This window comes from Equus przewalskii, chromosome 9 (genome assembly GCF_037783145.1).
Source record: "Equus przewalskii isolate Varuska chromosome 9, EquPr2, whole genome shotgun sequence".
Taxonomy (NCBI): Eukaryota; Metazoa; Chordata; class Mammalia; order Perissodactyla; family Equidae; genus Equus; species Equus przewalskii.
This window is the reverse complement of record NC_091839.1, coordinates 59382009-59405400: the sequence shown is the minus strand read 5'-3', so window position 1 is coordinate 59405400 and position 23392 is coordinate 59382009. Positions and strand designations below refer to the sequence as shown.

General features: G+C 36.3%; 2 protein-coding genes across 5 annotated transcripts in view; one reads left to right on the top strand and one right to left on the bottom strand.

Annotated features, from left to right (window-relative positions):
- Positions 1-18106, top strand: part of METTL24 (methyltransferase like 24) — a 124112-nt gene extending 106006 nt beyond the window's left edge. For both annotated transcript variants that reach the window (XM_070556809.1, XM_070556807.1), the window contains exon 7: positions 17953-18106. In XM_070556809.1, the coding sequence (XP_070412910.1) occupies positions 17953-17986 (34 nt within the window). In that variant the 3' untranslated portion in view covers positions 17987-18106. The remainder of the gene's footprint in view (positions 1-17952) is intronic.
- CDC40 (cell division cycle 40) overlaps positions 1-23392 on the bottom strand; it is a 48416-nt gene that overhangs the window by 7082 nt on the left and 17942 nt on the right. For all 3 annotated transcript variants that reach the window (XM_070556786.1, XM_008521290.2, XM_070556787.1), the window contains exons 4-13: positions 21144-21273; positions 15385-15468; positions 13782-13921; positions 12551-12647; positions 10661-10800; positions 9751-9825; positions 7477-7522; positions 5316-5417; positions 4330-4445; positions 3940-4073 (exon numbers count right to left, since the gene is read on the bottom strand). In XM_070556786.1, the coding sequence (XP_070412887.1) occupies positions 3940-4073; positions 4330-4445; positions 5316-5417; positions 7477-7522; positions 9751-9825; positions 10661-10800; positions 12551-12647; positions 13782-13921; positions 15385-15468; positions 21144-21273 (1064 nt within the window). The remainder of the gene's footprint in view (positions 1-3939; positions 4074-4329; positions 4446-5315; positions 5418-7476; positions 7523-9750; positions 9826-10660; positions 10801-12550; positions 12648-13781; positions 13922-15384; positions 15469-21143; positions 21274-23392) is intronic.

Here is a 23392-nt window from a genome sequence, read left to right as displayed (position 1 = left end):
CTACCAAAATTCCAATGGCATTTTTCACAGAAATGGAACAAACAATCCTTAAATTCATAGAGAACTACAAGACTCTGACTAGCCAAAGCAATCCTGAGAAAGAACAAAGCTGGAGGCATCAGGCTGCCTGATTTCAAACCATATTACAAAGCTATAGTAATCAAAACAGTATGGTATTGGCATAAAAACAGACACATAGATCAAATGCAAGAGAATGGAGAGCCCAGAAATGAACCCATGCATATATAGTCAATTAATTTTCAACAAAGGTGCCAAGAATATACAATGGAGAAAGGACAGTCTCTTCAATAAACAGTGTTGGGAAAACTTGATATCCACATGCAAAAGAATGCAAGTGGACCCCTATCTTACACCATACACAGAAATCACCTCAAAATGGACTAAAGACTTGAACATAAGACCTGAAACTGTAAAACTCCTGAAGAAAACACAGGGGATAAGCTCCTGGACATTGGGCTTGGCAATGATTTTTTGGGTTTGACAGCTTAAGCAAAAGCAACAAACACAAAAATAAACCAGTGGGACTACCTCAAAATAAAAAGCTCTGTACAGCAAAGAAAACCATCAATGAAATGAAAAGGTAACCTAGGGAATGGGAGAAGATATTCGCAAACCACATACCCGATGGGGTCAATATCCAAAATATACAAGGAATTCATATAACTCACCAGCAAAAAACCAAATAAATCAATTAAAAAATTGGCAAAGGGCCTGAATAGAGACTTTCCCATAGAAGACAAAAAATGGCCAATGGGTACATGAAAAAGTGCTCAACATCACTAATCATCAGGGAAATGCAAATCAAAACCGCAATGAGATATCACCTCACACTTGTTAGGATAGCTATCATCAAAAAGACAAGAGATGATAAATGCTGGTGAGGATGTGGAGAAAAAGGAACCGTTGTGCATTGTTGCAGGAATGTAAACTGGTGCAGCCACTATGGAAGTATGGAAGTTCTTCTTGAAATTAAAAATAGATCTACCATATGATCTATCAGTCCTACTTCTGGATCTATATCCAAAGGAGACGAAATCACTATCTCAAAGAGATATCTGTACTCTCATTTTCAATGCAGCATTATTCACAATAGCCAAGGTATGGAAACAACCAAGTGTCCACTGATGGATGAATGGATAAAGAAAATGTGGTATTTATATACACAAGGGAATAAAGAAGGAATGCTGCCATTTGCGACAACATGGATGAACCTGGAGGGCTTTATGCTAAGTGAAATAAGCCAGACAAAGACAAATACTGTACGGTATCACTTACATATGCAATTGAAAAAAAAAGGTCAAATTCATAGAAACAGAGAGTAGAATGATGGTTGCCTGGGCCTGAGAGGGTGGGGAAATAGGGCGAGGCCAGTAAAAGGGTACAAATTTAGCTGTATGATGAATAAGGTCTGGGGATTTAAAGTATAACATAGTGACTATGGTTGATAATACTGTATTATATAATTGAAATTTGCTAAGAGAGTAGAACTTAAGTGTTCTCACTAAACAACAACAAAAGGTAAATATGTGAGCTGATGAAAGTGTTAACTCATGGTGGGAATCTTTTCTCAATGTATATCAAATCATTATGTTGTATACTTTAAATATATTATAATTTTATTTGGCAATCATACCTCAATAAAGCTGGGGGAAAAAAAAGAACTCAAGCTTTGGAATCAGTTTGATCCGAGTCTGAATTTTGGGCCTTTCATGTCTTGTTAAACCTCGGGCAAATTATTTAACCTATCTTAGTTTCCTTATTTATAAAACAGGAATAACAAACAAAACTATGACATGAAATGAAATAGTTCACACAAAACGCTTAGCATGCCTGGCAGATAGAAAGGGTTCAACAAATGTAGCATCATTCATAATTATGGCGACAATGATTTCCTTAGATATTCAGTGCACACTACAAGCCAGGTACTGTGCTGGTGCTGGGGACAGATGGAGAGCATGACTGACACACTTCTTTCTCTCATGGTTAAGAACTTGTCAGAGAAGAGGGACAAATAAGCAAGCACTAAAAAGCTGTGGGAAGCAAAAGACTGTGGGGGATGATAGAGAAGAGGCAGCTATCCTCACGAGAGGATTGGCTGGGAACGCTCCAATAGCAAGTGAGGATTAAATTGAAATCTAAAGGATGTCATCACTTATAATAAAACAGTATTATGACTCTTAAGAGTATTTCTTAAGCTCTGAGAAGGAAAAAAAAAGAAACATGCTAACATCACCCCTTAATCTAATGAAAATATTTTGCTGACCAATGCTCTATTTTAGAACAACACACACACACACACACACACACACGTGTTCTTAAAGCCCTGTAATTGGTGCATTATTTAAATATTTACCAATTTCTTTTATACAACTGCATATTTTAAAATGGAGCTGAAATATCATCTGAAGACAGAAACATTTGAAAGTTTAAGTACAATCAAACTGTTAAAATATATAAACAAAACAAGGACATGTATGTTTATTCTCTGGAGTATCATGAAAATGATCTAAGGTGGCTCATACAAAACTTAGTGTTCACGTCAGATTCTCTGCATGTGACATCATTTCTGAAGTAAGAAAGATCTCAGTTATAAGATAGTCTCCAATCATGGACCTTAAGGATGACGCTAAGACTAAATAAAAAGTACAGTCATCTCTTCCTTAATTGGGGGTAATCTGAAGGGGTGTACTGGTGGTGAGTGTGGGAGAAACTACAGTTAAATTACATTAAATCTTCAATTATCCAAATTGCCCTAAAAATGGTTAGGAACCTGCTCACCTCCCCAAAGGGACTCAGTTTTAGGAGGAAACTACTGGCTGTAGTTCAAGGCTTCCCACTTCCTAGAGCAGAACAAGTGCTGGGGGTGGGAAGGCACACTCTCTAGTCCCTGCAAGGCTGCACCCACGGTTGAGCTGTGCTCCATCACTGACTAAAACACAAGACAGGTTCCAACCAAACATTCATTTTAACAAAAAGATTACTATGCATTTCTTTGTAAATTATAAAACATGATCTATGATCCTTGGTGAAACCAGCTTTAGTATTTCTTCACTTTATAAAAGTGTTTTTTTTTTTTTTTCCTCTAGGAAAGCACAACTAACCAATATATTCTGATTATATTCTACAAGTAAAACATTTGTTTCCTACCATTACAGGCTATGAATGGTAGGATGCAGGGGTCATGATATGGGGCAGTTTTCAGTACTGAATAATCCTAATGCAGTCATTTAAAAAAGTAAGAGTGGGGCTGGCCCTGTGGTGCAGCGGTTAAGTTTGCTCGTTCTGCTTCAGTGGCCTGGGGTTTGCCAGTTTGGATCCTGGGTGTGGACCTACGCACCACTTACCAAAGCGATGCTGTGGCAGGCATCCCACATAGAAAGCAGAGGAAGACAGGCAGGGATGTTAGCTCAGGGCCAGTCTTCCTCAGCAAAAAGAGGAGGATTGGTAGCAGATGTTAGCTCAGGGCTAATCTTCCTCAAAAAAAACCAACTAAGAGATTTTTCAGTATTTTCTCTGAGTTGGTTCTGAGGCCAGGCTCTTATGCTGAATCCCTATTGTAACCAATATAGTCTATACATTTCTGGCTCCCACTTCTCATCAGGCATTTGCAAAGACAAGTAAGATCCCTAACAAAGAACGTAAAACAGCACACAATATGAACTTCTCACCACTTGAAGAAAATGACTCAAAATACATATCCTCTAGACAGACTATCCAAAGACGATGAAAGGTAGCATGCTTAAATTTTTATTCCCATATTCTGGGTATTTAAATAGTTAAGACAGTTTGACTGGCAAGCCAGAGATCACAGTTGTGAAAATATTCAAACGGTTGTATATTATCAGGCTTTGCCTTTGGTTACAAATTTATAAATTGCTTGCCTTATATAAATCAGATTTTCTACTGATAGAAACTCACCATTCCCAAACTCTTAGGCTCTTATCATCAGATGTGCTCACAAATCTCCTATTCTCATCAACAAAAACAATGGTGTTGACAGCTCCCAAATGCCGATCATATTCCTGCACAATTTCTCCACTTCGAATGTCCCACTGTATATCAAACAAAAGAAGAGGTAACGTCAGAAGTGGAGCAGATTTAAGAAAATGAACAAAGTCATAATTACAGAAAGGGGAGAAGGAAAAGGTCTCCAACATCATGTTTTCATGACTTCACTGTTTTCTACTAAGAATAGGGCATCAGCAGTCCCTAAAAGTAACAAACATTAAACAAGCTAATATTCCTTGCTCCATCCTGATATAACATAAAGCTCAGGAATCTTAATGAAAATATTGTGAGAAGACTTACTTGCACAATCTTTTTATCAGACATCCCAGCCACAAAGAGATTTTGCTTATCTTCATCAGGATTAAATTTGACACAGTAGGGTACTTTTCGATTTGTAAATCTTGATATACACTGTCCTAAAACCAAAGACCCAAGTCAAAGTAGGTAAAATAAATTTAACCACTTAAAGATTAAGATCCAGAGATCATCTGCTTAACACATTTTGAGGAAGGACAGCCTGCTTATTCTTTACTGTAAATGACATTGTTTTCTTTTCAGGGATTTTTAATGGTTAAAAATAATTTTTTCAGAAGTAAATCAGTGTCATCAACTGCAGAAAAGATAAAGCCCTCCACGTGATTACAGTGTGCAGCCAGAGCTGAGGAGCGCTGCTGAAGAGGCTGAGGGAATGGGCTTTGGCATGAGTGACCTGGGTTTGAACCCAATTTGGCTATTTACTAGTTACGTGACCCTGGGAAAGTTACCTCTTTAAGCCTCAATTTCCTCATCTTAAAACTCAGCAAGATGAAAGATGATTTTCTATATAAAAGTATATTAGCCACAATGTACTGATGCAATTAATATGTCTGTGACTGTGGAAAACCAATTGGCCCATGGAACTTCAGATTTACAGTTTAATCAATTTGGGCAATCAAATTTAATTCTGTTCATCAGACATTTATTGTGCTTCTACCAAGCACAATGCAGTATGCCAGGTGATGTAGGGGAACAAAAAGATCAATTAAATGGTCTATGGAAGATTCCAAATTTGCTTGTGTATCAACATGTTTGCTTCATAAATCATATTTGGTGGAAACAAAGTTTCATAGTGAAAGAGCCTCCTTATATAGCTGAGTTTCAACTCTACATTTTGTGATATTAGCTGATAGTCAATGGTATGAGAACCAGCAGTTAAAGCTACCATTTTGCCACAGAGGACCACCCACATTGTTTCATTTATAAATGCTAATTTAAAGATAAATACATATGAGTATGTGAGCTCTTACCTGTCTCAGTGTCCCAGAGCTTCAGATACCTGTCGTAAGCTGCGCTGAGGAACTGTGTCCCTGCAGTATTAAAGCAGATGTCCCTCACAGCTTTACTGTGACCTAAAGGCAGAGACAACAGAAGGGGAGTTGAGGTGAAGTATCTTCTCTTAAAATAGAAGAGAAACAGCATGAAACAATGGTTTCAAGCCACTCACTGAGTCAAAATCACCAGAACCCTGTCCCGATTTACTGACTTAGAATGAGTGACGTGTGTGCTTGGGAATGGAGGTGCTTTCCCCACACTCCCTTCAAAAGGCTGCTCAGGTGATTCCAATGCATAACGTTAGGTAAGACCAAGAGAAAAGATCTAATATCTTCTTCTGAAAGTCTGTCATGGCAATCTCTTAATATGTAATACATACAACTGATGACTAAACAGCCAAGAATTTAAGGAAACATAATAGGCCAATTACTGCCAATGAAAGAAATGACTAGTGACATTTTGGAGGTTCACTCAGGTTACTCACCAAGCTGGAAATGAAAACAAGGTGCCCTGAACCTAAAGTTCATGAAATTTTAGCCCTTGTTCAATAACTACATATTTCTTTTCTTACATTACTAAATTTCATAGAAATGGATTTAGAATCTCAGAGACTAAGCCTTTTTGAAAACAAACATTAACTTCTATTTTGTTTTAAGATGGCATTTTGACAATAAATTAACTTTAAGGTGCTTTTCTTGGAAATCAATCTTGCCAGACCAATCGACTCTGTTGAAAGGTTTTGTTGCTGTTAGTGCTGTCGAGTGGATTCTGACTCCTTGTGACTCTGTACAGCAGAGCAGAACCAGAACTGCCCCTCTTTTTGCGCCATCCTCTCACCTTCTAGTACTATATCAGACAATGCTCTGCTGCTATTCACAGGGTTTTCATGGTCAATTTTTCTGGAAGTGGGTGGCCAAGTCCTTCCCAGTCTGTCTTAGTCTGGGAGCTTCACGGAAACCTGTCTACCATGGATGACCCTGCAGGTATTTGACATGCCAGCTTTGAGCATCACATCAACACGCAGTGCCACAGTATGACAATCAACAGACAGGTGGTGTGTGGTTCCCTGACCGGAAATGATCTTGGGCCATGGCAGACAGAACACGGAACCTTAACCACTAGGCAACCAGGGTGGGCTTTTCAAAGCTACAGGGACATATAAAACGTGGTTAAATGAAAGCAAAAACTTTTCTATTTTTTACCACCCCACCATGACTGACACTACCGAGTACAATTATAGAAAATGGGCATGGCACAAATTGTCCACCGCACACAGCAGCCCTGAACCACCTCACCTCTAGTCAGGCAGTATGTGCCATGGCAATGAGGCCTTCTTTTCTATAGCAGGAGTCCTGGTCAGAGCTGCTATCATCTTCCTAAGTAGGAAATTTTCAGTTTTCCACTGAAAAACTGTCTGCCAGTGCAGGGGAGACAGACGGGAATCAAATCCACTCCATCTGCAGCAGACATTTTGTTCCCCTGGACCTGCTGAGAGCCTCCGCACAAGGCTTCCTGGAGGCGGCTACAGCGTCTCGGGCAGTATTTATTTGTGCAGTGAGGTCCTAAGATCATAACAAAGCCCTGCAGAGTGGACTCCTGCTTGAATCTAAAAACAGAGGCACTACGATGCACACAAATAGTGTTCCAATGTGGTACAGTTAAGTTCAGAAATGTAACTAGCCTTCACACGAAATCCGACAAAGACAACAAAGTATTCTCTACCGAAAAGGCTCATCTGCCACAAAGCTGTCCTCTCTTTGGCCTCTTCTTTCCTTTAGGAGTTCTCTCAATCTCATCCTTTTACATGCTTTAGTTGCCAATTCCCAACCCTTCTTCAAAGCTTAACATTTGGCAATCTAATTGCTTACTGGACATTTTCATCTCAATATCCCAAAGGCAGCTCAAATTCAATGAGTCTGAAACTTCCTGATCCTCTTACACTCCCTCTCTTGGTGAGTGGCACCACCATTCACACAGCCACCTGGGAGTATGAGTAAGTCTCCCCCTGCAAGACCCAGCTCAAGTCTAAGAAGACCTTCCTTCACATGAGTGTAGTAAAATCGCTGTCAACGATGTTATCTTAGTTTAAAAAGTCTTTCCAAACAGATCTATAGCCAGAGAAAAAAGAAGCATTACCAATAAATGTTCGCAGACAGCGCCTGTCTCCATAAACCTCCCATAGCTGGGGAAAAAACAACACACAAAAATATAAATTTAATGCAAGACTTTGATAAAATCACAACTTTCAATCATTAACAATAGCCACATGTTGGCTCCATGTGTGCATATCTGTGTGTGTACAAGGGATTTAACCAAAGGCATTACACATCATTAAACATACTGCTTGGTGCTGCTAGTCTGTGTTGCTCTATTTGGATTAGACTTACACACACACACACACACACACACACACGGACTAAACTTTGAAATCTCATATTTAAAGATATATCGAAATATCTAGAGAACTTAACTTAGATGGAGCTAATACAGGTAATTTTCATTTCCTTCATGTTCTTTTCTATAATTTGATATATTTTCTACGATGAAAAGTTTCTATTTATACAATATTATGAAGTACTTTTAAAAAATTAAATGTTATTAAAACTGCCATGTTGGGGCCGGCCCTGTGGCGTGGTGGTTAGGATCAGTGCACTCTGATTCAGTGGCCTGAGTTTGTGGGTTCGGATCCCAGCTGTGGATCTATACCACTAGTCAGCCATGCTGTGATGGTGACCCACATACAAAATAGAGGAAGATTGGCACAGACGTTAGCTCAGAGCTAATCTTCCTCAAGCAAAAGAAGAGGAAGATTGGCAACAGATGTTAGCTCAGGGTGAATCTTCCTCAGAAAAAAACCCCCCAAAAACGAAAAAACCTGCCATGTTTATAACATTTTGGTACTAAAAGTTTTTTTTTATTTTTAACTTTTCTGAAGTAATGAATATTACAGAAGCTGTATGAAAATGATGATGTAGACTAAGATGTAATAGGCTCATAATTCTCATCATGTCTACAAAGAATCAACACAATAGCTTCAAAACTACCTTTACTCTTGTCTGCCTCAAATCCAGTGCTCAACAATGCTGCTAGTGCTCTAAGATAGAAAGCATTTCCTGGCCACCCAGTGCCAACAGGATCAAGTCTCAGTTCCGGCAGCATACCAGGACCTGCTGATCCCTTGCCTATGACTATAGTCATTCTGTGTCTCTCTCAGATTTTAGACTCCAGCAAGCACACAACTTGGTTCTCAGCACAACCATGCTGCTTCAGTCTATTCACTCTTTTCAGACATACTTCACTCCCTACGCTCCCCCCTCTTTACTTAGTTACCTTCCTATTGAGGTAGGCTTCCTCCTTGAAACCAGAACACCTTGTGCCTGCCTCTATAAAGATCATTTATGTCATAATGAAATGATCACCCTACAGACAGGGATAGCGTCTTAATAATTCTTTATCCTCAGCCCCTTACACATAATATGTTTATACAAGTGAACTAAACTGAATTCTATGCTTTTCTTAACGGGTCAAAGAGAAGACCATAATCTCAATTAACATAGTTTGTATAAAGTGAAAGTTAAAGGAAATTAAGAGTTTTTACTCAAAACTGTTGATCTGTCATTATAAGCTACTAGAGACAAATGCCTAAACGGCTGCTCTCATCAAAAGCAGCTGCCTTATTTATACATTGTTAATATCCATGAATTATTTACAAAGAATAAAAGTTTAACGATTCAACTTGCCAAGCTCCAATGGCATTATAGGGTTGATATTTATTGACCGTCATAATGATCTGGACACAGAAGACACAAAAAAGATAAGAACTATTCTCCTAGATTTAAGATTTTTAAAAGGCCTTCCTCATATTCAAGTTGACATGCACTGGCAACTGGGTTTTCTCTATCACCCCTTCTACGGCTGAACATCAGCTAAAGGTAGAGCTCCCCAAGACTGGAAAAAGTGGGAGAAGAGTCTGGGAGGAGTTCTACTTGATGCCTACTAGCATTTAGAAGAAAAAGGATGAATTATATTACCTACTCTCTAAAAATGGGATTTCTATCACATGTCCTCTCTACCTCAAAAGGCCCTGAGGAACAAATGAACTCAGTTACATATGCAAAGCCTCTATAAAAATGCATTATTAGTGATTAAATGTTTATGTGTCTAAAGCCAAAGGGATTGATTACATTGTAATCAGTCACGGAAGCTTAAAAAAGAGCCTAGTGAACTGGACCACAGAGCCATATTTCAACCAACATGTTTGGAAGCAGTTCATAAAGGCTGCCTTCACAGGGCCTAAGAGAAAAAATTAGCCTCTGCCTGCCTAACAAACCCAAATTTATATATAATTAACCAAAGAGACTTAACCAAAGCACTAGCTTTGCAGCACTCCTCCTGTTACTGAAAACTCACCTTAATTTTACAGTCCATGGAACAAGACAGCAATAAATGGCCGGAGAGAGGAAACAGTCTGACTGCGCTGACGCCCTATGAAAAGGTATCACAGCTGTCAATCAGAAGCACTCTAAAGTCAGCTAAAATTGAACACACGGAAAGGGCAGGATATTTTCAAGCAACTTAATCTACTACTTTTCTTCATTCCAGAAATCATGCCACAGAATCACCCTCATTAGTATTCTTAAAGCAGCCCTTACTGACACTAAGCTTTTGAAGGTGTTTTTTTTAACCTTTAATGTTGACTTCCTCGCCCAAGGGAATTCTTAGTCAACCAAGCTGCTGATGCCCCGACTCCTATCCTTCTTTTACTCAGTCTCTTTGCTCTTTGCCAAGAGCTGAAAATTGTCAGTTGGAATAGTGCAGACGACAAAGAATATCAACATGTAAAGTCTTCAAGTAACTCGTCTCTGCATTAGTTTAACTGTTACCATAGTTTATAAACCAGGGAGCATCTAATCTTCTCTGAAGTGTGATAACCCCAAGAGCTAAGGCAAAATTACTGAGGCTTTGGTGCTAGTAGCAGCCCATTATTCACTGACTGGGTGCCCAAGAGGACGCAGGCTGTAGCAGAAACTTGTGGAGAGAGGCCTGGGCCACCATAAGGGGTCAGGACACCAAATCATGAATGCTTATGTCATGGCCCACCCAGATGACCTTGAAGACTGAGTGACCAATGTACTTGTGACCAATACATGTGGTGACCTCCAAAGCCCAACTCAGGTTTACCTTCAATTTGGCTTCCTTGCTCCATCTTCACTTCCCTACATGTTTACCAGAAATACTGAATGTTCCATATCAACAGCTGAAACTTTCTGTTGGCTTCATTATTATGCATTACAACAAACAAAAACAACCAACTGCTTACCTTTGTGTGTCCGGACCACACATGAATTTGTTTTTTGGGAAGATAACACTTCTCAGGTGGCACAGTTGACCGCAGATTGACACCAACATCCTGAGGTATGTGAAGATAGGACCTGCCTTGATAGTCATACATTTCTTTAACTGAAATAAGAACGCAAAGGAAAGCAGTGAATACAAGCCATAGTCATGAAATCTATATTCTTCTTTTTTTTTCTGCTGAGGAAGATTAGCCCTGAGCTAACATTTGTACCAATCTTCCTTCACTTTATGTGTGGGTCGCTGCCACAGCATGGCTGACGAGTGGCATTAGGTACGCACCCAAGATTGAACCTGCAAACCTGGGCCACTGAAGCAGAGTGCGCTGAACTTAACCACTACACCATGGGGCTGGCCCCAAAATCTATATTCTTAAAATGATAACTAACATTTTATTCATAGGGATATCATTCCATATCAAAGTTTAAGTAATAATACTCTGATGGTAAAACCAAGAGTCAGTTAAAATTTAGTTGCCTGAAATCATTGCTATTATTTACAATTAGAGATATTATTTTGGAATTCCTAAACATCCAGAGAATATCAGACCTTTAAATAAGATGTATACTTCTTTTACTCAGTTACACACTTTAGTGCTATATAAAAAAGACTTCACTGCAGTATAATTATAGTGAGAGAAGAAGAGACAATAGTTGGGCCTTCTAAGTCACTGGCAAAGAACCAGAAGCAAAACAGAATAAACAGAAAGTTAAAACAAAACAAAAAATATCAATTATCCCTTTTCCCCTGCTTTCCTCTTTTATGCCCTTCCAGGTTCTTTTCCCATTCTCTTTTCTACTTTCAACACAGATTTTACAATAAAGCCACTTGTGGGAACTAAATAACATGGTGTATATAAAGCATGCCTGGCACAGAGTAGGTATTCAATAAATGGTGGCTGTCATTGTTGTTATGGCTGCCAAGCACCACAGAACTACAAAGATTCCTTGAAGATAAACTGGAGCTCAAGAAACCAAATATGGCTTTATCAAACCCAAATATTTGATATGTGATATAACATTAGAATAACCAATATTATCAGAACTGAATTATTCTTTAGAGTTTCAGATAATTACTATATAATTTCCTAAATAAAACTAATTATTAATGAACCAGGTACATTCTAGAATATTTATAATTTATTTTGGTGAATATGCATTTCCTTCCACAAATCAAAATAAGTATGAGAGTCTTAATCTCTAATCTATTCACATGAAAAACAAAGTTTATTCTTTTAAAATATAACTTAGTAACAGCTATAAACTGTGAGGATAGCTGAAATATTTGATTTAGGCTAAAAACAAAAGGTTAAAATGACTAGGGTACTACTAACACACAAAAAAAGTCAACTTTATCTTAGGAAAGAACATGTGGACCATTCAAGTTTCTTCTTTATCATTTTTAAAAATTCATTAGCACTAAAAAAATTATCTGTGGCTAGCATTAATCATGTGATTTTTCTCTTTTATTAGAACATAGGAGAGTTTGCTATAATTTCTTTCTTTCTTTATTTTTTGGTTAGGAAGATTGGCCCTGAGCTAACATCCATGCCAATCTTCCTCTACTTTGCATGTGGGACACTGCCACAGCATGGCTTGATGAGCAGTGTGTAGATCTTTGCCCGGGATCTGAACCTGTGAACCCTGGGCGACCAAAGTGGTGCAAGTGAACTGAACCACTGCACCACTGGGCCTGGCCTACTATAATTTCTTTGGGATGCAAACTGTCCAACATAATTCTTAATATAATGAATTACAGCAGCTGATTAGTAAGGGCAATTGATATTATATGAAGAGAGGACAGTAAATATCTGAAAGTTGATCATAAAAATTGAGAAGTATAAAAAATATGTTACCATGTAAGATTGTCTTTTCCTCCCCAGGTTTCTCTTCTTCTTGTTTGCCTTTTTTCTGCCTCTTTGCTGTGATTTCGTCCAATTCTTTTTGTTCTTCCTAAGGAATTTAAGAGTAAACTTTAAAACGGATGTTCTAGAACCCCATCATTGCCAAAGCTGGTTACAAAGTTTTTATAAAGAGGTCTACTTTTTGGTGAAGCAGCATCTTCACGTCAGCAGATGCTGTCCCAGGAGTAACAATGTCAACTTTCCGACAGATCACAAAATGGCATTGAACACATATGGAAACTGGTTAAGATTTTTAAACTCATTTTATAGAAAACCCGTCCTTCTGGAACACCAGAAATAAATTTAACGTGTTATGCTAATTATGCAAGCAAAAAGACGAGGCAATTAGAAAATCTAGTACCAGAAAGGAAACTGAATTTTAGCACACCATGTTGTTCTTCAGTAAATATGTTTTACATGGTCATAAGGATATAAGCAACGACTATAGATTTGTGACACAATTTTTGTGGGAGGAGCAGTGGAAGGAAGGTGGGGTAGTAGAAAATATTCATTTATAGTAAAAAAGAAGTTAATAATGATGTCTAAAATAAGTAAGTAGCAGCCTATATATATTATTGAGATATACGGATGTACGATACAGCTAGAATATAAGCTTTCATGAATACAGAATCTCCTTGATCTTGTCCATCGCTATATCCCTAAGACCTAGAACAGACTGGCTCATGGAGACAGTGGGATTAGGAGGTGGGGACGGACAGGGTAGGGTTCTATACTTTTACTTCATATACTTCATATTATTATTTTTTTTAAAAAACAATATAGATATATTACTTTGTTAAAATTTTTAAATAAATAAATAAAACCCACCATCAATTCTAAAATCATAGACAGGCTGATTCTGTAGTTACTATCTGAGTATCTGGTATCAGAACAGCAGCTACTATGGCAGCTTAATAGCATTAACAAGGTGATTTTTATTAAAAACTGTTGAATATTATATTTTAATTAAAAAGTATGGAAGAAAATAAATCAGAAAAAATATAAGTAAAAATATTCCAAAGAAAAACAAAGAAATCTTACTGTATTTTCTCAGTCAACCAAAGCAGAGAAATTCTGATGAGTCATTTGGTTCCCTGAGGAAATCTCAAATTTATTAACACAGCTATCCCTCATAGAGATACAGCATACACCTGAACTGACAAGGAAAAACATCAAAGCTTACTTCTGAAGGTTTGGCTACATCTTTTTCATCCACATATTTTGCCCATGGTCCCAAGAAACCATCAATATTAGATGCATCATTTTCTTTGAACTTTTTCCTCTTTTCTATTTTCTTCTGACCAGTTTCAAACACAGTTAAACCTACATGAAAAAAACCCAGAGGACACAAATACAGATTCTTCTAAAAAAAAATAGCAGTATAATTTTACTTTATATGGTTAAGAGAAAGGTGATTGTTCACGTGACCAAAGATTTATTAAAATACATAAAGTCCATATGAATATGCCAGATACACCAACTCATGCTATCCAAAAGGGAGTCAACCTTTTGGGCAAAGAAGTTTACTAATGCAATATTTGCAAGTTCTAATATATGTAAAGAAAAGACCCAGCAATGGTACACAATCCTTTTAATGAAGCACAGATCTATATCAGTGAATTTTACCACTTTCTGAAAGAAACTTAGCAATTTAATATTGCTAAATAATGATAAAGCTACCTCTGAAAGCAGGAATAAAATAAACTTTATCATTTAAAGACTGAATTAAATTACAGTAAGTAATAGCTCATCTTTGATTTACTTGTATTGCAATAATATATAAATTAAATACAGTTCACAAGAGTCTGGCAATTTTTCTAAGTGATCTCAAACTAAACTCGACCTCTAATATCATAAAACTTAACAGTAAGAAGAAAAGAGGAAAGAGGATGCTTCTGGTTGAGACTTTGATTTGATCACTAGGAGGTGGCATACTGTGTGCAGCTGTCAAATTGGAAAAAGAAAGGTCTATGGGAGTCATAGTAACAATTTAACTATTAACTGAGAACCTAGCTACATAAAGATGTGGCTTGTAGAAGTCTAATTTAAAGAAAAATGTTTACCTATATGAATTCGAATCAGTTTCTTCTGGCTGTGTGTTATAATAAAAGCTTGTTAAAATTCAATTTTAACAACAATCTAGCTTATATACCAAAGGCAGCTTGATCATATAGGGTCTGTGGCTACTAAGTGTCCTCATACAAATGGCATACTCTGTTTTTCATGAGCACTTTACGAAGATTCCAATGGGCTGATGAGCTTTGTGACAAGTTAGTGTTTAGAGTATGATACTTTGTCTTATAAGCACAAAATGAATATGACCACAAACATATATTTTAAAACACAGATTCAAACTCAGTCTTCAAAGCAACCCTTCAAAGACAATTTTCACAGACATCCACAAGGAAATTTTCTTCTGCTGTTAAAATGTAGCTTGACATTAGTGTTAAGAAATAAACTACTAAAATTAGCTATACATTAATTACAATTTATTGAATGGCTTCTACAGGATTGGCACCATGCCAAGTACTCATTCCAACCCCTGAAAATAGGTACAACCATCTTCCCTACCAGGTTCCATACCTAATAGAAGGCAAAAGCAAGTTCTAAATGGTGATAGTTCTAAACTATATCGCTCTAAACTCTATCACTATTGTTTCAACTTAAAAAAAAAAAAAAATCAAGAGCTAAATAGAATACTAGTTTTTTCCTACTGTCTAAAGTCAAACTGAAAGACAGTAAAGATATGCATATATATTTGATACTAAATATTTCAAATAAATTACCTTGATTTTTTTCAGCTTCTTCTACAGAGCCAATATATTTAGTAGACACTTGATGATTATCTAACGAAGGGTCCAATGCATAACCTAAAAGGAAAAAAGTACAAATTATTCACTCAATTTTTGCCATTTACAATTCATTTTAATTCTATGCAAATATACTCATTTCATGTTTTCCTTCCTAGATGTCGAAAATGGTCTCTTTAACTTAGGACCAATCCTTCTCTCCTGAGTTTTGTTTCCATTTAGAACAATTAACCCAAATCTCAGGCTGGGCCATGAATGACTTCAGCAGAATAAGAAGCATCATGGGATGAATCTAGTATATTGACCTCACATTACTAAGAGCCTCTCCAGCCAAGATATCAAACTGTGGTCTTACGTTTTGTAAGAGCTTAAAAATATATACGTATACATACAAAAATATACATTCAGAAGCTTAGAAACTGTTTTCTTTTTCTTTTTAACAGACAATATGTGACAGTTTATCAAATTATATAAACCATTAAATAATTTAAAAAATAGGGTAAGAAGAACTACATAAAATCTAGCTATTATTTTGAAAATGTCAATCTCAGCAAAGACAGTCTTCTCTCCTAATTTTAAAATAATATATTTCTACTTCATAAATCATTATTTATATTTCCTTAGTGAGAGAAGTAAGTATGGATATCTACTAGCATATGGAAACACTCTTTCAACTAGTGAAAGAGTGTATAGCTACGTATAAATGTGGTTTTCAGTGATCTATGGGAACTTAAGAAAATGTACATTAACTCAAATCAGTTTTTTCTCAAGTGGGGGTGCTAGCATGATAAATGTTTGGTAAAATCAGTTTTAATAATAACCCAGCATATTCACAAAAGAAAGCTGGATGGCTCGTCACTCTAGGGCCCACAAACCACGTGAACAATCATGGAATACATGAAAGTACTAGTGTTTTTTTTTTTCTTAAAGGGCATATCCTAGTGGAAATAGGTATTTTAATTTTCTAGCTAAAGATTAAAAGGGAATTCTTTTGGGGAACAGAAAAAGATTTGTCATCAAACATACTTTTCAAACAAGCTAAGGATGTAGGTGTTCAACTCACCCTTGTGATATGCTAGAACAGAACCAACCACTTGGCTATTAGCTTATTTGCATTTAGTTTTGTTCAGTATTAAAATACATTCTTAGCCAGAGGAGAGAGTTTGATGGCAGAAAAGCAGCTTTGGAATAGAATCTCTGAAATCACAGGTTCAAATCCCATGAGTTATTTCATCTTTCATCTCTCTGATGTACAGAATAGTTTTCTGGAAATGTTTTTTTTAAATGAGACTGTATAAGGCTCATATAAAATTTAGACCAAAATACCCTAAGTTAAAAATCCCCATCTCAACCATAAAAATTTATCTAGAATGTAATTCAATCTTGAAGGAGATTTCTGTCTATATAAATGGCAGTGCATTATGTGTTTGGAGGGATGGAGTAGGAGGCAGAGAGTGAAGAGAAATCCCTGGTCCTTCTTGTGTTACTGTGTGAGCACCCATCCCTAACTCGTCTGGTCACAGTGTTGTTTCTGAGGAAAGGAACTTACGCTCTCCTCCTTTTCCACATCCTCACGGTAAAGTCTTTACTGCCACTATCACCATTACCACTGCTTCCTCCAACCCCAGGTAATTAGGGGATAATAGTATTTTCCCTTTACATATAAGGACAGTTAAACATTTAGCTGTATGTCCTACTAGAGGTCAGCCAGTGGCAGAACTAGACATAGCTCTAAGAATACAGAATTTCAGTCCAATTAGTTTTCTACTATCCTGTGTCTCAAATAAGTGAATATTAGTTCTGAAATACGCTCATCTATCTTTCTGAAGCTTATTCTCCATTTTATCTTTTCAATGGAGTTAATGTCTATCTTCTTCCTTTGTAGTCTTATTTGAAATGGCTCTAATAATATCAATTTTATTACTAGATCCTTAATATTATTAATACTAATGTCCCAATATATAAATGAAGAGAGACTAAATAAACAATTTGTAAAAACAATGGTCACAAATATATGGGAAAACCTTCAAAACTCACTAGTAGTCCAAATGAATAAAATTAAAATAAAGAGATAGAATATTTTGATTATCAAATAAACAAAGGAAAAACAATCCTAGATCTTGGGTAATGAGAGTAGGACTTTGATATATGGAGGTAGCAGTATAAGTTGGGAGAGTTCTTTAGGAAAGCAATTTGAGAATACATAACAAAAGCTTTAAAATCATTTACATTCTTAGGCCTGCTGCTGGGAATTCATGTTAAGAAAATAACCAAAAACAAAGTTTTATGCACAAAGATATTCAGCACCACATTTTAAAAAGCAGTTTAATATATACGTCACCACATTTTGAATAGTGAAAACCGGAACCAACTTGAAATCTAAATGATGTAAGAAATGTTTACATAAATTATGACATCTTCAGGAGAATATTTTAAAAAATTATTTAAAAAGGTTAATAAAGAGTTTCTAATATTGAAGTTAAAACTCAGTTAATAATAACTATGGTGAAACTAAAGGTGTTTACTTTAAATTCTATTTTTCAGTTCCATAGACTGGTGTAAAGAAAATTCTCGGTGAAAGTAGGACAAAGGGAAGAAACCTGATTGAGAAGCCCCAAGGAAGACCAGCAAGGGAGCAGGCCAGGAACCCACGACAAGGGAGGAACAGATGACAAAAGAATTCACACAAACCACTGAGAGACAGAGAAGGCAGGTGAAACACCATAAATAGGAGCTAAAAGCAAAACTCTGCAATGAGTAAATGGGAAGATACAGCAAATGTGACCATCTTCACCAGTAAGGACTCCACAGGTGAGTTCTGTGATAAACTAAATGTACTGTACAACACAAATCTTCCAGAAATAATACACTTGGATGATAACATTGCTCCAACTACCTAAAAAGGGGAAGAAAAGTAGGATCAGTGTTTGTTCTATAACCTAGCAGTCACAGAGTGATACATGAGTGACTTAGGTAAAACTGAATTCATGTGCCATCTACCTTATGTCTCGTGGTAACACTAGTGCAAGATGTAAGGTTTGCTCCCTGGTACTTTGCAAATGAAGGAAGGTAACAGAAAGTTCTCATAGCCTTACATTCCATGCATAAGGGTCAGAGAAAACTCGCTCCCTCTCTGAAAGGAATCAGATCACTACCTGAAGTTAGACAAGGACTTTCTATGAGAAAATTATAAGACTTTTAAATTAACAGTAGCTATACTTACTTAGTACTTGGGGTTAAAGAAAAAAGAGACTGCTAAACCTGAGGTTGGTTAACTAGTTTATTAATTTAAATTCATACAAATTGCTCTCAGTTCTAAGATTATCATAAGGGAGACAGAGCATTTCTTAGTTTTGCAAGTGGCCACTCCCTTTATTCCAGGCTGCCGGATACAGTACAGCCTCACCTTCACTTTTTGTCTTTAACTCACTAAATACTTCAACCAGTATCCGAGCCCACCACCGCCTAACAGGACGGGCAAAGACACTGGTTATTTAAAAAAAAAGAAAAAAAGCCCATTTCTGAACTCAAGTCTAAAGCCAATTAAATAGTTTTAAATGCTTAAAAAGGAAAGTAGGTACCAGTATAAGCTTAACTGGATTTTTCCCCCCTATTTTGTTCTACAGGAGATTTAAGCTATCTAAATTATTGCTAAAGGCCCTTCTAATGTCAAAGAAAACAAAGTCTTTAAAAGTCTGTTTTATTATAGACTAAAACACAATAAATTCCTGATGCAATAGAGTTGATTTTTATGCTCTGCATATATACTTACATGAAATCCCTTACATAAGCAATGGGTACAATGCATTTACAACCATTTTATTGGACTGGAAGCGTCACTGAAGTCTCTTAGGGGATTCTGGAGTACACAATCTTGGCTGTGACTTTTGGCACACAGTTAAGTCAATTATAACTTTGCCAGGGCGAAATACGATCTAATAGATGATAATCTTTTCACAACTAGTTTCCAAGGATAGATTGTGATAAATAACTAAGACTATTTGTACTAAACCTCTAAACTAATTTACAGTAAATCAGTTTGCATCACTCACTAAAAATTAGAAAAATTAACTTGCCAACATTAGATTATGTAAATTATGATAGAACCAATCAATGGATATCATATAGCTCTTAAAAATGAAAAGCTTTCAGATTATAAAGTAACAATGAAAAATGCTTATGATAAAATATTGAATAAAAAGTGAGATGCAGGGGCCAGCCCTGTGGCATAGTGGTTAAGTTCGTGTGCTGAGCTTTGGTGGCCTGGGGTTCGTGGGCTTGGTTCTTAGGCTCAGGCCTACACACCACTCATCAAACTATGCTGTGGTGGCATCTCACATATAAAACAGAGGAAGCTGGCACAGATGTTAGCTCAGGGACAGTCTTCCTTAAGCAAAAGGAGGAAGATTGGCAACAGATGTTAGCTCAGGGTTAATCTTCCTCACCAAAAAAAAAAAAAAGAGAGAGATGCAAAACGTTCAGTTCAGAAAGATTACAGCTCTGTAATATAAATATGAATATGAAAAAAGACTTGGAGGGATAAAGACCACAATGCTAAGAGTAGATACTTTAGTATAATGGGATTATAGGTAACCTCTCATTCCTGTCTAAATTTGTTTATATTACTTTTCAATGAAAATAACTATTATTAAAAAGCATCATATAAAAAGAACATATAATATTTCACGATATTGCTTTCTTAACTTTTTTTTTATCCTATCTTATAATAATGGAAGTTAATGGTAGATTGGACAGAAAAATTTTAGAACTTCGAAAAAATTCTACCATAAGAAATAAAAGGGGGAAATATTAGAATTCTAACTGTAAAGAAAACTTAAGAAAGAAAAGAGAGACAACATTGCTGAAGTCTAAAAATGTGATTATTAAATTTGTTGTAAAAAACAATTAAGTTTTCTTTTTCAGTTACTCTTTTGGGAAAGAAACACCAGCACAAGTAATTAATTCAAAAAGAAGATCACAACTACAACAGGCATAAAAACATTCTCATTTACTTTGTTCACCCATCCCTGCCAAAAAGGTCTTTAAAGCAGAAGGTGACCAGTGTGTCTGTCTATCTACAGACGTGGATCACAGGAAGAGAAATGAAAGGCACCACCAGATATGAACAAAGCTGATGTAAGTGCCCAGGACCTAGGATCTGTGGAACTACCAACAAGGACATTATAAAGGCCATCTCTTCTCTTAGAGGGGATTCCCAGCCTTGCATGCATATTAACTTTCTTATATCCTGCCACTGAGGGGATGTAATTATTTTACACAGTGAATTTGTGGCCATTCTATTTCCTGATGCCCCTCAGTGATCAAGAGAAAACTTGTCTGTGATAAGATGTGAGAAACAGAGTAAAGTCAACTAGTGTATAATCAGATAAAAAATGTAACCTCTTACTCTATCCTGCCATTTACTAACTTCAACAGCAATCTGCATGTAATGGGCATTCAATAACACCTGTTCACTATCAAGTAGATCTTAAGACCACGGAATATTTCTAGTATTCAGAAATCATAGTGGATTTAGAATGACAGCCAAAAATAGTAGTTCACCTTTCCATTTGTATAAATATTTATAGATGTACATAAGAAAATACTACCTTTTTTGAAGGAATTCAGATTAATAAATTTAAAAAGCCAGAAGATAAAGGTGATTATCACACACATACATACACACATAACTCCTAATGAAGTCAAAGTTAAAACTATAAGTCTTATCGCCTTACCATATGTGGCAAAAGTTCTTCTTTGCTGTTCAAACATAAAATCATTGATATGAGCTGGTTCAGCATACCCAGAAAGCATATTTCTAGGAGCAGCCATTTGCTGTGTCCTAAAGGGATTTTCTGGTCCAAACTGTAATGTTATAAGAAAACAAACAAACAAACTTAAATTCTGAGTCTATAAAGCTAGAAGTACCAGAATAATGTACAACATACAATATATTTTCAACTCTAACTCGTCAGGGGCTGACTACCCTATTTGGGAACATGCTCACTCACATAGTTCAGAAGAATTGGGCAACGGCTGATTAGGACTGGCTGTCAGCCCCTAGGACAGAAGGAGAGGAACCTACCTAGTTCATCCAAGTCTACATGTATCTATTTAAATTTAAGTTAATTAAAATAAAATATTCAGTTACTTGGTCACACCACCCACATTTCAAGAGCTCAACAGCCACGTATGGTTACCAGCAGCTACATTTCCCTCATATCAGGAAGTTCTATTTGACAGTGTTGCTCTAGATAATTCAGACTTTCTATAACTTTGTCTAAACCATGATTTGGGGGATTTGGGTTGACTTTTATACGAATAATGGCACTGAGATGTAATTTAAAAAAAATGTGTTTCTCCTCTACTAGACTATGAGTTCCTTAAAGGTGGAGACTTAGAATCCTCCACACCAACCATAGTGATGGGCATACAGAAAACACTAATGAGGGAAAGATTAGTCAGAATCCCATGGGGGCAGAAGACAGGAAAACAGACAATAAAAGTCAAGTGCTTGAAAAACTCCCTAGGAAAAGACATTACAAATGTAAATAAAATTTCTCCACTCTGAAAAGTCACACTATGAAAGTCTTACACAAAATAGTACCATTATCACCTACTTGTATATAATGCTTTGAGTTTCCAGAATGGCTTTTCAAACGTTATTTAATTTTATCTGCACAAAAACTCTGGAAAGTTAAAGAGGTATTTTCCCTCTCACGTAAGAAATGAAGGAAAAGCCACAGATGATGTATTTTACCTACCTTAGAGTCAACAGATTTTTTTTTTTTTTTTTTGCTGAGGAAGATTTTCCCTGAGCTAACACCTGTGCCAATCTTCCTCTATTTTGTATGTGGCTTGCTGCTACAGCACAGGTGCCGTGGAGTGGTGTAGGTCCACACCTGGCAACCCAACCCAGGCCCTGAAGTGGAGCACGCTGAATTTAACCACTAGGCCACAGAGCCAGCCCCAAGATTTTTTAATTAGTAGAAACAAGACTAGAACAAATCCTAATCTAATGTTCTATTGCATCATAATATTCCTTAAATGCACAATTATAGCCTCTAAATTATAAAAAAATTGGGTAAAAAAAGTACTAGAATATATTGTGTCAAGTGCTATTAGTTTAATGCTATTATAAAAGGTATTGAGAAAATCTAACTCTTTTCTTTTTTGTTTTAAAATAAAGAATAAAATGAACTTTGGAAATAGTAGAATTAGAACATTTTTATTTGAACTCTGGAAGGTCTACGGTCATGATGAAATATTTTGACATTAGAACATCCTAGGTCACTACCATTAGAAACCCTCTTTTCTATGATACCTTTCCAGAGCCAGAAACATAAATTATTCATCTCTTAACCAGAATGTTGCCTTCTCTAGATATCAACGTTATATTATGCATGAAAATCTGAATTCAAATGTTAGATTTGCCTTACTTTTTTTTTTTTTGGCTTCAGAATAAATTACTACAATGTTCCTTTCTACTGACAGTTTCCATTTCTATGATTAAAGTGATTCAGTCTTAAAATATCTGATTTATATGTAAAGCTCTTACAACTATTTATTCTAAGTTATAATAAAGGACAGTACATACTGTCCATTGCAGCCCATACTAGTTCTTCCTGTGCTGATGGCTGCAAACGTAGGAAAAAAGTCTAGATTACTGAACGCCGGAAGTTGTAGTTAACTTCATTCACAAAATATAATATAATGAACACAAAATTTATTATAGAAACAAGGAACACTCATAAAGTTAAAGATAACACAATGATTTAAAAGTTTCCTAGATGCTCTACTTGCTATAGTCAACAACTATCCACAAAACAGCATCTGATATTTCCAGGGGGGAGAAATCTAAAAATGATAAAAATCTCTATTGCCCTTCTTGTCACTCCTATCACATATAATAAATTAACCATTGTAATGCTTATACCTTCCAAGTTAAAAAAGAAAAATACAATTTCCATACTCTTATTTTATG